This window comes from Poecilia reticulata, chromosome 1 (assembly GCF_904066995.2).
Source record: "Poecilia reticulata chromosome 1, P_reticulata-male-v2, whole genome shotgun sequence".
Taxonomy (NCBI): Eukaryota; Metazoa; Chordata; class Actinopteri; order Cyprinodontiformes; family Poeciliidae; genus Poecilia; species Poecilia reticulata.
This window is the reverse complement of record NC_088830.1, coordinates 8,487,001-8,503,382: the sequence shown is the minus strand read 5'-3', so window position 1 is coordinate 8,503,382 and position 16,382 is coordinate 8,487,001. Positions and strand designations below refer to the sequence as shown.

Here is a 16,382-nt window from a genome sequence, read left to right as displayed (position 1 = left end):
AATGTGTAATAAAGTAAGTGGGAACTAAAGATACAAGGGTTGAACACTTTCCTCTGCTACATAAGACCTCGACTAGAACAAATAGGTGCTTGTGAGGAATAAAGAGTTTATCGATCGAAATTTGATTGATGTAAATGGGTGACGCTTCTACGACTGTAGTCGTTTCTGTCCCAGAATATAAACATTTGAAGCGGAGATGTCTCTTCCAAATGTCCTGGGCATGGTGCGTAAGCACCATGAATGTGAAGGCTTTAAACACAAGAAAACGAAATTCTGGGTGACTCTGCCTGTAAAGTGAAAATACATCATCACTGGGACAAATCACCATCTGGCACACTCAGAGCTGCACGAGGGATGAGACGTCAAAGATTGTTTGTCCAGAGATTCGACAACAATGTTCCATAAATCTATAAGTGGTTCTCCAGCTTCGACCTTTTGAACTCCTGGTGTACGTTACAACCGTAAGTATTGACGCCTCCAAAGTCCGTATCAATTCAACTCTGTTTTACGATACCCGTCCTTGCAAACGATGGTTAGACAATGATAAGCCTGAAGCTTTAGAAAAAGCTGAGCGATCCTTCACCTTATGTCGAGATACAGTTACAGAGTCACATTCAGGAACTTTATAAATAGTCAAAACAAAAGACAAAAACCCATCGGAGATTCTCATAGCACAAAAGCATCCTACTTGGTCTGATCAGAGGTGTGAATGTCAGTATTGGTGTTAGCCATGTGATGATTTTGGGGTTATTTCCATGGCAACTGAGGAAGACTTCTGACTCCTTCCTTCCTCCCACCACCAACCCACAGGATGAGGGAGGCATCGAAAAAGGTTTTGAAGCCAAGACTGAAACTAAATCAACTGGAAAGTGATCAAAAAGAAAAAAGGTAATTACAGTTTAAGCTGCATGTTTCCAGTAGGCATAAAGTTAAGATTCCCTTCAACAACATCACCTAAAACAATACAGGAGTTACAAGTAATTCATTTTACAATTCTGTATGCGTTTCCTTAAACTGCAACAAACTACACCAGCAAAATGGACAACGTAGTGCGTGCGTGCGTGCGTGCGTGCGTGCGTGCGTGCGTGCGTGCGTGCGTGCGTGCGGTGTCAAATGCACATTTTGTCATGTCAGGCTTACAGACTCGCATACGGTTGTAACTACTGTTGAAGCCAGAGATGATGGAGCTCAGGGAAAGTTATCATCATCATCATCATCAGTAGGATTATTCAGCCGTCAGTAATCCACTGGTGCTGCAGCCAATTGCAGCGATATGACAATTTTACCGCTTCAGCTTAGATTTATATTTAATCTGCAATGATGACTACATAAAATTTATATTTGTACACAAAGGGATACTGTTATTGTTTCAGTGTTTCTTCTGAATTTAGGTTTGAATTCCTTTTTTGCTGCTCACATATTGAATTAAAAACCAACTTCAAAATTGTCCGCCTATCTTGGTTGGACAATAGTAATAAAAACATTACAAAACCTCAACGTACTGCAGGGTCGTTCCTTCTTCTGCCTTTCAAAGCTGAGGGGACGACTGTCGTTAATTAATAGCACGTCAACCTTTTGTGCAGCTGCAGATCAGTCATAATATTAAAGACCAAATCTGATCGATAAACGATAAGAGTAATTGGTGCTGAGACATTGACCTGTGGGCATTCCCATGAGCCAGTAGCCACCAATTGAAAGCAGCACATTAAATCTGCATGTTTTAATATCAGAGTGCGGTACGGCATATGTTAAGAGCCACGAAGGACCGAACTACAAACAGGAACAAAGAGGCTGGTATTAAGAACTACTAATCCCAGAATGCACTGCTGATTGTCAACGATGTCCGCCACTCAAATCAGCAGGCAAAAAAGGCAATGATCTTTAGTGAAGCAAGACAAGTTGCACTATGTGACGTTAAGAGTAATAAAATTTTAGCAAGTAAAAGAAAAGGAAAAAAAAGTGTAAAAGAAGTACATTTAAGCCTAATTATTTAAAAACACCTTTAAACAAAGAGCACAATTACTAATCTGGTCAAATCTGAAGTTTTTTTTTCTGAAAAAGTCAGATTTATTTGAACAAACGCAAAGTTTAAAATTTGCAAGAAAAACACCTATAGACTTCCCTGCTGTTTTCCTTCTCATCCGGTACAAAACTGACCAGGCTGAAGCTTACGCGAAACCTTTATGTTCCTAGTGCATAAAATGACAAATCTCTTTAGAAGCATTAATGAACCCCATTTTCCTAGTTCTATACCACAGATGTCATAAAACAAAGTAGGAGGCTTTTATAACCTAAATGTACGACAGTGAAACAGCCGCAACCAGTCGGTCTAAAAGGAAAGATTATAATCTAACGACAGAAGAAAACATGCAGTCCATTAGAAAAACGGCGTTTTGTACAGATAATGGCAAAGCGATTATCGCAGTATGCCATACAGTTTGTCCTTTTCACTTGTTCTCAAGCTGTTTTACAAGAATGCTGCATAAAAAGACTTCAAATCGCACACGGCACCGTCAGCGGTAAGTAAGAAAAATAATGGATGTAAAATTGGTCTAGTGCCCTGAACTTCAGAGGGACTTTATTTATTTTTTTATTTTCATATTTTGAATGTTACTGAACATGTCACATTATGACACCACTGACGTAATTTACACACAGTATCAGTGACTCCTCTTTCCTCAGCCGCCTCCTGAAGAAAGAGGAGTAAAAAATCCGGATTTGTCATGTTGAACGGGTCCGTAACAAATCCTGTCAACGTAGAAGAAACAACACAAGCAGGTATTCTGGTCAGATGACAGGAAAAGTTAACATTATGGAGCACATAATGTTAAACGTAGAGGAACGCCAACTCTGCGCATCACCCTAAACACACCAGTTCAACCAGAAAAGAAGGCGGTGGCAGCAGCATGCTGTGGGGAAGCTGCTAAGAGTTAATGGGAAGACGGACAGAAATAAAAAATAGAGTATGATACTGGACCCTTAACATTTGATCAAATCAGAATATTCATGTGTTAGAATGATCCAATTAAAGTTCTAAATGAATTCAGAATCTGTGATAAGATTTGAAAAGTGCCATTTAAAGCAACCGAGTTTGAGATGTTTTTCTAAAAAGAAACAAAAATGTCAGTAAAGATATTCAAAGCTGATGTAGAAATAACCTGAACAACTTACAGCTGTAACTTAAAAATAAAACTTTAAAAATGGCTGATAAGAAATGCACCCTACACTAATCAGTGGGGTTTTTTCCAATAAATGTTATATTGATCGGTCACATACAGTCCAATACAATACACTCAGGTTTGCTCTTACACAATCAGATGTGTAAAAATGTGAAAAAGTTGGCAAAAACTCTTTTGCAATCAGAAGTATATCACAATAAGGACTCTTTGAACACAATTCAGAGTTTAAATGGGCCTGAAAAAATCCAACCAGACCCAAACCAATAGGCACTGTGTCTGATTAACATTAATTATAGTCCTGAGCCCAAAGTAAACCAGGGATATTATTTTAATAAAGTTGTTTTGTATTTAAACCATCATTTAAGCAAGCAGTGTTAGTCTCCAGTTTTCAGCTTTTGTTGAATGTCTTCCAGCTCCGTTTTGTCGGTTGTTGTAACAGTAATGTGTGATTGATTTATTCTGCAGTGCTTGTTACAGTTTAATGAACAGTGGCACCTTACTTTCCTTCTTTTCTCAACAGGATAAGCTGGTAACTCCTCTATTTAGACTATAATAAGTAGATTATCACAACTTGATGTCATGCATTCTTGTTTGGCTTTCTCTGTGTATGTATTGTAGGCTTGTTAAACACACCACATAAGCCTTAAACCGACCCAACCATCAAGCAAATAATTTCGGCTCCAACGTCAAACCAGGCTCAGGCCATAAATTTTAACTAAAATCCAATTTTACCGTAAGTCCTACCCGTTCCTACTGAAACGTCAAAAATGACTCAAAACAACCAGCTCACTCAGTTTTGGACAAAGTCAATTCAGATAATCATGATTAAAAAAAAACCTGATGCACTTTTTCATCTCTGTTTGCTGTCACAAAGTAACGATAATATAACAGCTATTTTTGTTGTCAGGTCTCATAAAGCTAACTCACCACAATAAAAATAAAATACAACCATTCTCGTGGGACCAAAGTGCAAAGTGAGACACTAACGCTTTGGCTCGCTGTGATGTATCTGGAGATTCTCAACTTCAACCCATAATGACCCTGCTGCCAGAAACATCCTCCTGCAGGAGCTCAAAATCAGCACGTAAACGCAGAGCAGCCTCTGCAACATAAAGCTGCCGGTAGAACCTTTCCTCCTCCTTCACACTCCCTGCACACTGTCTGTTTAAAAATAGACTTTGTTTCCCAGTTTACTTCTGTGAATGTGAATCGGCGACGATGGAAGTTTTGGCGAACGACTACGAAATCAATCAGCGTCTGAATAAACACGCAGTGACAAAAAAATTAAAAATAGCATCCACTGACATTTTATCTTTCTCTTCGATCATGACAAGCAGATCCGAAAATTGGGATCGCTCAGACGGGGTGTGGGATAAGCCCTACGACGGGAGCGCAGACGTCATCCCACCCATGGCTGCTCAGCTGGTCCTTTTCCTGCCTCTGAAATCCCCTTATCAATCCACCAGGCAGATTTGTGCCGCGGTATGACAGTATGCAATCAGGAATGGGACTCGGCTTTGGTGTATCACAAAATGCAGGTCGCAGAGGATGCAGTTCCTCTTGAACAGAAAGCAGGAGACGGAAAGATTTCAACCCGGTCCGGCTCTCAGCAGAAAGCCAGGGAACGTAATCTAATCTACGTTTGAAAGCCAGGAAAGATGCAGTGTAGCGTCAAAGAGACATAAATAACACGGATATATTTTTGCTGAACATGACTGCTGAGTTAAAAAAAATATTTGACAATTACTTCTCAGTTCCTTCGAGGCTAACAACTGGTACTAACATCACAATTCGTCAAAGGTAATATCATCTTGCATACAGCACCAAATACACTTTAACTATGAGGTCCATTTTGAACCCAACGCAGCATTTAGCCCAAATGCACAGAGGGAATTAAGGTGATAAATAATGCATGGCGTCATAATGGATTGGTCTAATCTTAATGCAGCTGCTCAGATTGATTGATGTGAAACAGGAAGAGAGGCAAGAGGCTTTTAGGAAAATCCAAAATGCTCAGAGATCTCACTACTACGATGCCTTCACTGGTCGGGAAAAAATGCTAACTAGAAACCAGTTAGAATTCGAGAGCCTTGGTAAGAAGTGTTTAAACAGAATGTCTGCTACTTATGATTGTGTTTTAGCCTTTGATTTTATTCATAACATTTCTTTACGGTAATTAAAGTGATGTCATTTCATAGTGGAAACGTAGATAAAGAGACACAACTGACATGAACTTTCTGTCCTGCTCTGACCAGCTCCGCCGCCGTTGAAATGTCCTCCATTTTCTCAACATCCCCGTCTCTTTCGCTTCTTATTACAAACTGGAAGGGGTGGAGTCGCGAGACGACAGACAACACAAAGCGGAGCGTCTTAACCCTTCCACAGTCTTAGCGCAACGCTCAGGCAGGGTGCAGCAAATGTCACGGTTGGACAGCAGGGAAGTGGGGAAGCAGAAGTGGGAGGTTTGTCCCGTCAGACCGTCAGTTCCCGAAACCACACCCACGAAAAAAACTTGTTAAAGCCCACGCTGGGTCAATGCGACTCTTGAATTGTGCACAGTAAAAAAAAAAGAAAAAAACCCTGTTTCTTAAGACAACAGGACGGTTAAAGGGACATGAGCATGGCCAAATGAGACAAAAAACACTTTTCATTTTCTTAAACAGAAAATATCAACATGGACAAAATGCCATCGCTTACTGTCAACCGAGACCGGTTCATTTTTGAACCGGTCTCGGTTCATTTTTGAACCGAGACCGGGGAACTTTTAAAGAAAGTTCCCCGAGAGTGAATGTATGGGGTGAACATTCAAACTGGGATTCAAACCCAGCGCCTCGTTTCATTTTCAAAATCTTAACAGACTTAATTGCACTACGAATCTCTGTTAGTTAAAGGCATTTATCAGGAAATACAAGTTTTCTACAGTTTAGAATTAAAATGTTTTGTTTTTTAGCTGAACTAATAAGGCATTTAAAATAAATAGACTATTAAAAGTCCTTTTACGGGAAATCCAAACACAGAAACAAACACTATGCACTTTGCACTCAACACAGCGTCCTTGGTGAAGTTGTTGATTTGATAGCATCTGCGGGACATGTGCATCCCCAGATAATGCTCTTATGTAATCCAAACATGCCCATCTCCAGAGCCCAAGCAAATGTCCTCCAATAAACAGAATGTATGCAATGCATAGCAGGAGCTATCTTCAGAGAACCAAGGATCTCCTCTAAATATAGTCGCTCCCTTCAATGAACTCTGCGCCCATCACTCTCCGTCTCATAAATATCCACTCAAACATACACTTGAGTGACAAAAGATCTCGTCATCCAAATCTTCATCTGCTGTATGCAGGGCTGTCTAACTGTAGGCTTAAACGGTATTAACAGGGAGACGTTTCAGAGTCCAGATGGCACAATGAGCCTTTTTCATAACAGAGCTGCATGCAAAAGAACAAATACTTGACGAGCCATTTCCTTTGTTTGCCATCAGGGGATGGGACGGCTACATATGTCCGTGCCGTTGTATACAGACATCATCTTTCATCCCGATAGTGCACAGCAAAGGTCAGAGGGTGACTTCTTGTCAATAAAGAGCTCAAGAAACAGAAACGCTGAGTTGAGAGGAGGAAGAAAGTTACGTAAACGTACGAGATGAGTCCGATCAAAGCTCTTTCAAATGAATGGCTACCTCTGTTGCAAGCATACCGGAGCTTTGAAACAGATGGGAGAAAAAAAAAGAAAAAACAGAGAGCGGGAGTGAAAGCATGAACAAAAGCGGGGTCAAGAAGGTAGCAGAGATAATGCAACAGATGTTGCGGTGAGGGCATGGATTCATAACCCCGGCCAAAGCCCGGGGCTTACGACAATCCCAGGACGAAAGGGATTTTCTATCTCCATCATAAACCACTTTCTTTTTTTCTCTTTTTTTCCCTGGTTTTTAGCCGCTGAACATCTCCGCAATTATATCAAGGAAAAAACCCAATTTGCTCCCAAAATCTCCAGACAAATAAGTTAGGTCCTTCAGCTTTAAGTTTACTACTCTGCAATTACGGACCCATTGTGTTGAGAAAAACACACCCAGGAAAACAATGCAGCTTTGTCCTCATGCTTGAATAATTTCTGGAAACCCAGAGTGTGAATGCTTACTCATAAAAAATTAAAACACTTTCAAATAACATGAATAAATTCAGTTTTCACTTGAGATAAGAGCAGTTTTCATGCAATCTGAAATCACAGATTGCAAGTAACCGTTAACTTAACGGTTACTTATTAAAACGAGTAAAGACCTAGCAGTCATCTAAATATATTGCATCATCCTCTAAATCATCACTACAATTTTTTTTTCAAGATTATGTAATCTAGTCTCTCACTTCTGATTTTATAGAAATCAGGTTTTCCAAAAATCTACGCAGTGCTTTGACATATGGTTCGATAACATTACGATAGAAATGTTGTGACCGATAAATGATATTTACCGATATTTTTCTACCTTTTCGATCCCTTGAGAAAAAGAAACACCACACCGCTGATTCCACCGCTGCTTCAGCTGAACTACCCACAATCCTGTGCTGCGTCACTACCACTGTCACATGACCAAACGAATACTGCAGGACAAAACCTCCTCCCCGTCCAGAAAGAAACAGAAACAAGATAACTAATTACTATTAGTATCGGTTGTTGATATCGGACCAGTTTTATTATTTGGAGCGATAATATATATATATATTTTATTTTTTTTTTTAAATCACCAATATCGGCCGATGTTTGGGTCTCTGTGGCTGCAGTGAAATATTTGAACTAAGCATCCACGATATATCGACACCAAAATAAAAACCTTTGGATGAGGTATTTGTTCAAAAAGGAAACACAAAAAAAAAAAACAAGAATAACGCAAATAGGCAACTCGTGATGTCACCAATAGCAGGTGTGGAAGCTCCTTTTCGATAGATTTATCTTTATTAAAGAATGGTTTACAATAAAATAGCGAAACCAAGAGAAAACCTGACCTTGGCACATTGTTCTGCAGATGATAAACTATATCTACAGTGAGCTTGACTGATTTTTACCGACACGTCTGGTGGACAGCTTTAAGGGCTTCTACAGAAGTAGGAAAACATTAAAGCATTATATGATGTGATTGAAAGAGAAACCTGTGGCTAAACGACTGTAGCTACAGAAAGATAAGAACTACTTTGCTCAGCATGTACAAGGACATCAGAGAAATCGTCTGAAAAAAATGGAGTTTCACAAGACTACCATTTATGTTGGGTATAAAAAAAAAACCCACAATTGTAGTTTGGTTTGCTTCACTATCAAAGCAGCAGAGAAACAAAAAGCCTGAACTGATCAAAAGCACCAGTTGTTATGATAATGTTATTTGCCAGTTTTGTTTCATTTGGAGCCTTTAAAATCCATCTTATTAGGTATTCGGCTGGTGTGTGCTACAACAAGGTTATCAAAGTCAAACCCAGAGGAGGTTGGGTTCCTTCAAAACAGGAAAGCTCATTAGCCTCCACTAGCATCAGAGTAAGCGAGAACGTCTCCAGTGGATTTGGTCAAGAATAATTTGCCAACAAACCACAGAGGAGAACATAGGTCATGTTCCTGAAATCATATGACTGCAGCTCTATAAAGGCAAATTATCTGTATTAACAGCAGTTTGCAGAGGTGAAAACGAGGCAAAGAAAAACAAATCATTTTTCTGGCCCCACAAGCTGCTCAGTGGCCCGCTGCTGCTCTCCACATATGTTGTTTGCTTTCAAAAGAGCCATCTTATAGAACCACGACTACATTGATTTTGCAATTATTGCCATTTCAGACTGAAGTCAGCAGGAATGGACTGTTGCGAGAATTAAATAGAGAAAAGAGAAAAGATAATTCAAAACACAACTGCGGGGAGGATCGATGCACTGGCACAGGGTTCTACAAATGTTTTTGTTTTATTTTAAGCTTTAAGTGGCTGCAGTGAATTAGCCTGACATATCCAAACACACATGGAAATTAGTCTTGGACCTCTTTATTTTTGTGGTTCATTCCCAGGGGGCTGTTATAAGCAGATAAAACAAAACACTTCACATTACAGATGGGAAAAAAAAAACATCTAGTGAGAAGAACACAGGGATATGGGAGGGAAGCTACAGTGTGTGCTAAGCTAATTAAGCCAACTTAATTTGCTTTAGGATGTAAGGCTAATGTGGCAGTAAATTAAAAAAATACACCTCTGATATATGATATTGTATTTTTTTTAAATCCCCCAAAAAACATTATTTTTTTAAATTACAAAATAATTAGGGTTATTTTTTCTAAACATAAAAAAAGCACGTTTTTTTCTTGTACATTGTTTTTTAGAAATAAAACGTACCTAAAAAAAAAAAAAAAAAAAAACACATAACTACCCATATTAATATAATTGCTATGGCAACTCTTACTTTATCGTTATTGTTATTGTTATTGTTATTATTATTTCTTTATTTGTACAATAAAGTCTCTTGAGACTCATTGTCTCATTTACAAGAGACACCTGTTACATACGTCATAGTGGCATCAAGCATCAGTATTGGCCGATCGTGTACTCTATTTTTCTGCTGATTCAATACGCAGATTCCTAATAAAATACTATTACCTTAATAATATTATCAAAATATGTTTCCCATGTCTCAATTCTTGTTATGAAATAGTACCGGAACAGGAAGGGCTGATCAGAAACGCATCAAATTCAAGGGTCACAACTGTTTTACGTTGCAAATGAAACATGAGTTCATAAATTTATCTCTTAAATTGGTTGATAATGACAAAATAACGCAACCTACACAGTCCTTTAAAACATAACTCTGCAAAGGACTGTATGAGGAGAGAAAAAAAACTTGCTCAGGAAGTGAACGCTCTCACATATTATCTCAGTAAGTATAGACTACGGACGCCCACAAGGAGAGCACTTGACCTCGCGAAAACTTGGGTTGCCTGAGGCCCAGCTGAACGCTGCAGCTTGCTTATGAATACATTTAGCTGACTGAATATGATTCAGGTCACAGAACAGGATTAACTCCAGTGGATTAAACTCTGATAAAACCAAGTAATAAAAACTAAATGGAAATCCTCTCCTCATCCCCCTTGTCTGGGTCCCCAAACAGCCCCAACTTCCAAGGCCTCCACAGACGGAGTGTGATCTTAAGATTTGAATGGTAAATCAGCTGAGTGACATGAGGACAAATTACATCATCGTCTAAATGGTGATTGGAGACATCCTGCCGCACAAGCACAACAGGACCTGGCGCTCGAAACAAGACTCCGCTGCGAATGTTACGGCGGACGCTCAGGGCGCAGATACGATCTCCAAACGCCGCTGCTTGCTTGTTTGTTTCCACAACAACAAACTCACTGCGACGTTTTATTTTAAGAGTCATGTTGAAGAGTTACGGAGTCATCTGTGCTTATTGGCATCTCTGGCAAAGATGGGTAAAAAACTTTAAAACCGAACTGCACAGACATAATCCCATAATTTAAGGGCACCCTTAATTTCTCTAAAGAAAATGCAACTAAAGCATTTTCTTTGTCAGCTACAGCTTCTAAATTAGCAATCCATGACTTTCTCTTCCCCCTGGTTGTGCGAATGACACGAAACAAAAGCCCGGTTGTCTTAATCATTATCCAAAAAGGGGCAACACAAGTGAACAAGTCTTACAAGCAATTTTATAATGCAGGAAAAGACAACAAGAAAATATCTACCAGTCTCGACAGAAGATGTTTATAATGCCATCACAAATCATGAGGACGAGAAAATACCCGAAAGCTCAAAGGCGATTTGCTAAATATTGCCTGTGACTTTTACTCAAACTCTGTCTTTGATTAGAAAAGCCTAAACCTGAGCTTATTGAGAATAAACACTCCATGTAGTCCTGCAGGTTAAATTATAGAAAAGCACTTCTCTGGTGAGTATGGTGAAGGACCTGTGGTGATGTGGGCCCCAAAGCCTCTGGGAACACAACATGACGGACTCTTTGAAATATCTGCAGGTTTTCAATAAAAAAAACATTTTGGCCTCTGTAAATCAACACTTTCAACACAATGAACCAAAACACATGGTAAAATCAGGACGCGTATGCTTCTCCAGACACGTCTTGGTTTATGGGTTTCTCATTTCTCTGAGGGATCTAGAGAGATTATTCAAAGAGGAATCTTGTACCGTTCCTCTCCATCTGCTTGCTCAAACCTTGTGCTGTGACATACGGAGAAGACTAAGTGGTAATTTCTTGTCCAAGTGGTTTGTACGAAGTACTATGTGTGGATTATTGTAAAACTTTATTTTATTTTAAGGCTTTTCACACATTTTTTGCCAGGGGTGTTGATCATTTTAGAGGTTGTTGTTTATTACGCTGCCGTTTCTTCATTTTTTGCGGTGTGGTAGCTGAACGAAAGTGCTTCGTTTTTCTTCTTTTTTCCAGTATCATGACAACCAGCAGCAGCTTAATCTACAACCAGGTTACTGACGCCTCATTAAGATTGTTTACTTCCATAATCAGTCCTTTCTGCCAGTTAGTTTACGGATCAATTCGTTACAGTTTGCATGAAATTTTACAGTTGGGTTCAGCGTGATCACATGAACTTAAAAATGCCCAAAGTAACATATTTAAAGTGCTTCTGTGGATTGCATTTCAAGCCTCGGTATATACTAGAATTGATAACTCTAGATTTTTTCATACCAAGACTACTTCTTTTATTCGCTCGCTTTCTTTTCTAAAAAAAATATTTTCAAAAAGTGACTTTTATTTCAATCCTCCCTTCTGTGAGTAGTACAACGGAGTGTTAGGGTCAGACTATGACAGTTTTTATTAATTATGAAGACATAGTCATAATATTAGCAGGAAAAAAGACGCAATCTTACTAGAAAAAACGTCTTTAAATTACGAGAAAGAAGTTAATTTATTGTCAAAAAAATTAGACATGACTGGATCAATTCACGTGATTCTTTCTTTGAAATAGACACAATTGTTTGCACAATTGTTTAAAATGATAATTTGATACTTATTTGCTAAAAGATTCAGTATTAGTTCAGTATTTTTTTCATGTGTGAGTTCACACAACTTTAATCTCATAATTAAAAAAACAAACAAAAACAAAAAAACTGGTCCTAACATTTGTCGTGGAGTTGACCTGAATTCAAAGTCCAGATAAGTGGCTGTAAAACACGCTTGTGAAACAAGATGGCCGCCCAGAAATTATGGTAACCCAGAGAGTTCACTGGTGGGAAAAAAAAGAAAAGATTTTCCTTGAATTAAATCTTCAGAAACTTAAAAAATATATATATTGATAAATTGATCAAATCGATTTATCGCTCTGTCCTTATTTCCCATTGTTAAACCAAGGAATGATTCATCGCTTCAGCATTTCTTCCAGAAGTACGACATTCATGCAAGACTCACTCGATAGAGTATTACTGCTCACCTCGACCTATTCTCGGAAAAGAGACATTTGCAAGGCTGAAAATTAAACGTCGCTGGAGTTATAGAAATGCCACTCTCCGTTTCTCTGGTATCACTTTGTCATTCAAGCGGTGACTAAGAGGCTGACTCTGCTGGAGAACCTGACCCTCGTTTTATGGGATCGTAAGTTTAATATTTGATGGCCGAGCACACGTTATAAAACAGGGACCTTTCTCTCTTCGAATAGCTTCAGTGTAACTAATCACCTTCATCTCGATAAGGCAAGATTATTATTTATGCAACAGGTCAGGGCATTGATTTATGATACGAGGAGAGAGAAAGCGAGACGGTCTTTGCTGGTGCATTAGTGTTGAAGGTAAAAAGGGAAAGAATCTTTTGTGTCAGTTTCTTTTAAAACGCCGTCCTTCTAGAAACTCTGTTTATGGTAGCGAAAACCATGGCTATGATGATGAGAACTAACCGTGAAAGCAGAGGAGTGGGCTCAGGGACGCGCTGACGATAATGTCAGGTTGTGGGGAGGGAAGGAAAAAAAAACAAAACAAAAAAACATGCTGGTTTATCAACACTCTAAACACCTCAGACTGATTCATGACTGGCTTCAAGTGGAAGGTTGCTTCTCCGTTTCTGTGAGAGCGGATCACACGAAGGTGTGGGCGTCGGGTTGTTAGCAGTCAAGCCTCGGGGGGGGGAAAAGTCACATTTAAATGTTCGCACGGGCTAATAGGCATGATAATTTACAATTTCATTTCCATGATGCGTGCCTCCAAGGACACACGCACGGTTTACATCTAACTGTGTGATGAGTAGATGAACGGGTGTCTTGCTTGCTTTCATTCTAAAGTTTTTAATCTCGTTTTGTCTTCAAGAGAAAATGTTTTTTAATGAAAGCATTCACAAATCATTCCATAAAGAGGTTGTTGCTCCACACTGCTGGTCAGCTGGATGGTTTGAGACTATTTTGGACCTTCTTGTCTTTCATAAGTTCAGCTTTTTGGATGCTGAATTCATGACGGTCAGGGTGTAGAAGTTAAAGGATTGCATCCGAGCCACGAATAGAAAATATGTCATTATTTGTGCAATGCTTTTGTCTTTAAGTTTGTAAAATTTAGCAAGTGAGGTTAATATTAGTTCAGATCAGCTTTATTGTGAAATGTTTTTTTTATTTTGAAAAGCATACTTCCTGTTGAGCCTTAAGCTACATTAGAAAAAAACAAGATGGCAGAAGGATGGAGCAATAACGAAATCAAAGAGAATGCGATGTGATTTTGGATTGCCATTTTTTGTATTTGCATTTTTCCTACGTATAGACTTTTTGTTAAATTCATGGTTTTGCTCGCTTTGTTTACTTTTTTTACGAGAGTGCCTATTGAATGACTGATATTGGATCTGTTGCCGTAACAGATTGTCATAAAAGTGACACTGTTTAATACATTCAGCGAGACACAAGCCACAAAAAGTCGACTGCAAGGTCTACTTGAGCAAACGGCATGACTAAATCCTGTTCTTGTCAGGAAAAAAACAGGAAAAAAAAAATTTTCCAGGAAATTCTCATTGTAAATTTTATGCATGTTTACGTTATTTTCTTAATTCCATCTTTCAAAATGAAATGTAAAACAAAGAAATGTTGTAGACAAAAAATATTAATAATCAATGTGTTGAATAATTTTAGTCCCAATAGAAATTAAAACAATTAAATCATGTTTCACAATTTTTAATAAAAATTTCTGTTTATCCTCAATATCACACCGTTCTCGCTCCAGTCCCAGCCTGAAATATGCTGCAACTTTTAAGATTTAATTCCACATAAACTTTCAGGTAAACAGAATTGCTCACAGTTATTAATACAAATGTCAATAATTGACATTATTGTTCTTTACTTTATATGCTTCTGATACTGTGCCACATAAAAATGTAATCTCAAACTAAGTCAGGCTGCCACAGATTACTTGAACATCTTGACAAATTTATATGTCCACCAAAATATTATTATTTTAAAAAATTACATATGCTGTACATAAGACAGAACTGCTGAAATTCTGCAGAGAATCCCAATAAAAAACATCATCTAAATTCATGCTATGCTATGCATTTTCTCTGTCTGCACCAATGAAAGTTAACTTAATTCAGCATGCCAAATGCTTAAAGCGACTTCGACTAACATCAGCCCCACCTAATTTATCAATAATAAAGCAAATAGTAATATGACCGATTATTTGGCCACTGTGTGTACAGTAACAAACATTTATCCCCAGATGACAATCATCAAGTATGGAAACCATACTGCAACAGACGCAGTAGCACAGCATTAAATACGTCACCTTTGATCCCAATAAACAGACACTATACAAAATGGGTGAATACTGTTCTGCTAGGCATATACAAAAGCGCTTAATGTTTTAACAACATTTGTTGTGTATCTTTGTATTTTGACCCATGTAAAATGCGTTTTCAGATATGGCAAGATGTGTGGCAAAATAAAAAACAATGTGAGAGCAACGTACAGTACACCACCCAGGCAACAAAGAAAGTTGAAAGAAACCATGAATATAAATAAAAATTATGAGAACTTTTTAATTGTTACAGAATAGAAAAACTGAAAATATAACTATGCTCTCACTATAGTCCTGTTGGTTTTTTTAAGAATAAAATATTGAATAGTAATCTTAATGGATGAGAAAAATTACAGACGTGATCGATTTAATATTGTATGCTCATTCCTCTCAACTAAAATTATTTATAAGTACAATAAGTGATTCAGCTGAGGACACTTACAGGTAGACTCTGATTTTGGCAAGCCTAAGGATTTCCACATTAGATAAATACTTCTGAGGTATAGCGTACTTAAGCTCATATAAAACCCAGCTTTACAGATGCGAGTGGTGGTGAGGAAACTTTCCAGCTTTACTGTATTTCCATCTCCCATTTCACTTTTTTCATCCCACTGTTTTAATGAAACCGTCTCATCTTTTGGTTTTGCCAAACCAAAACATCCATTTCCATTCTCTCATAAAAATTTCTTCAGAAATAAAGGACTGTTTTGATGAAGGTTCCCCTCTATATGACACTCCTGATTATTTAAAAACTAATTAAATTTCAATTCCTCTTATGATTATAACTGAACACAGCTCAACAAAACACAAGCAAATACACGAGTTCTCAAAGGTCACATGACTAATATCTGACTGAAAACAATCAGCATCTGGATCTTAGTGCGGTGTTTGAAAATCTGACTAACATAGGCCCAGTTCAGCTTTGACCCCATTCTTCTTTTTTTTAACACAGTAACAACAAAGAAAAACAAATTCACACTCACATTTGCCACCAGATATTCACACTTCCTTTTGCCAAAATAGCTTGAAATAAAGTGGAAAACCATCAAAAAGAACAAGTCCAAATGTATGGACATAGTCGTATAAGGAGCCTGATTTCAAAACAGACATTTAAAGCCTAAATGTCACACACACGCCCACACACAGAGATACACAGTTAGTTTTTACCTTGGCACTGGAATCCTTGCTTTCCAAACCCCCTGTAAAAAAGAGAGGAGACTGATTTGAATGGCTCTTACTGTTTAAAACACACTGAATAACGTATTCATTCACACATGGACCCATTCACACCGCATTCATTCCAAGGACACAGCTGTTAAATCATGAGCTTTGCACAAGTTTGACGGTTTTTTACAGTTTCATCTTGAGAAATTTGGAAAAGTGAATAAAAATCTGATTTGAGTAATTCAATTTGAACAGTGAAACTTATGTTATACA

At 38.2% G+C, this 16,382-nt stretch overlaps 1 protein-coding gene across 7 annotated transcripts in view; it reads right to left on the bottom strand.

The window, feature by feature from the left end:
• prkcaa (protein kinase C, alpha, a) overlaps positions 1-16,382 on the bottom strand; it is a 141,355-nt gene that overhangs the window by 120,661 nt on the left and 4,312 nt on the right. For all 7 annotated transcript variants that reach the window (XM_081604828.1, XM_081604791.1, XM_081604779.1 and 4 more), the window contains exon 2: positions 16,113-16,144. In XM_081604828.1, coding sequence (XP_081460954.1) covers positions 16,113-16,144 — 32 coding nt within the window. The remainder of the gene's footprint in view (positions 1-16,112; positions 16,145-16,382) is intronic.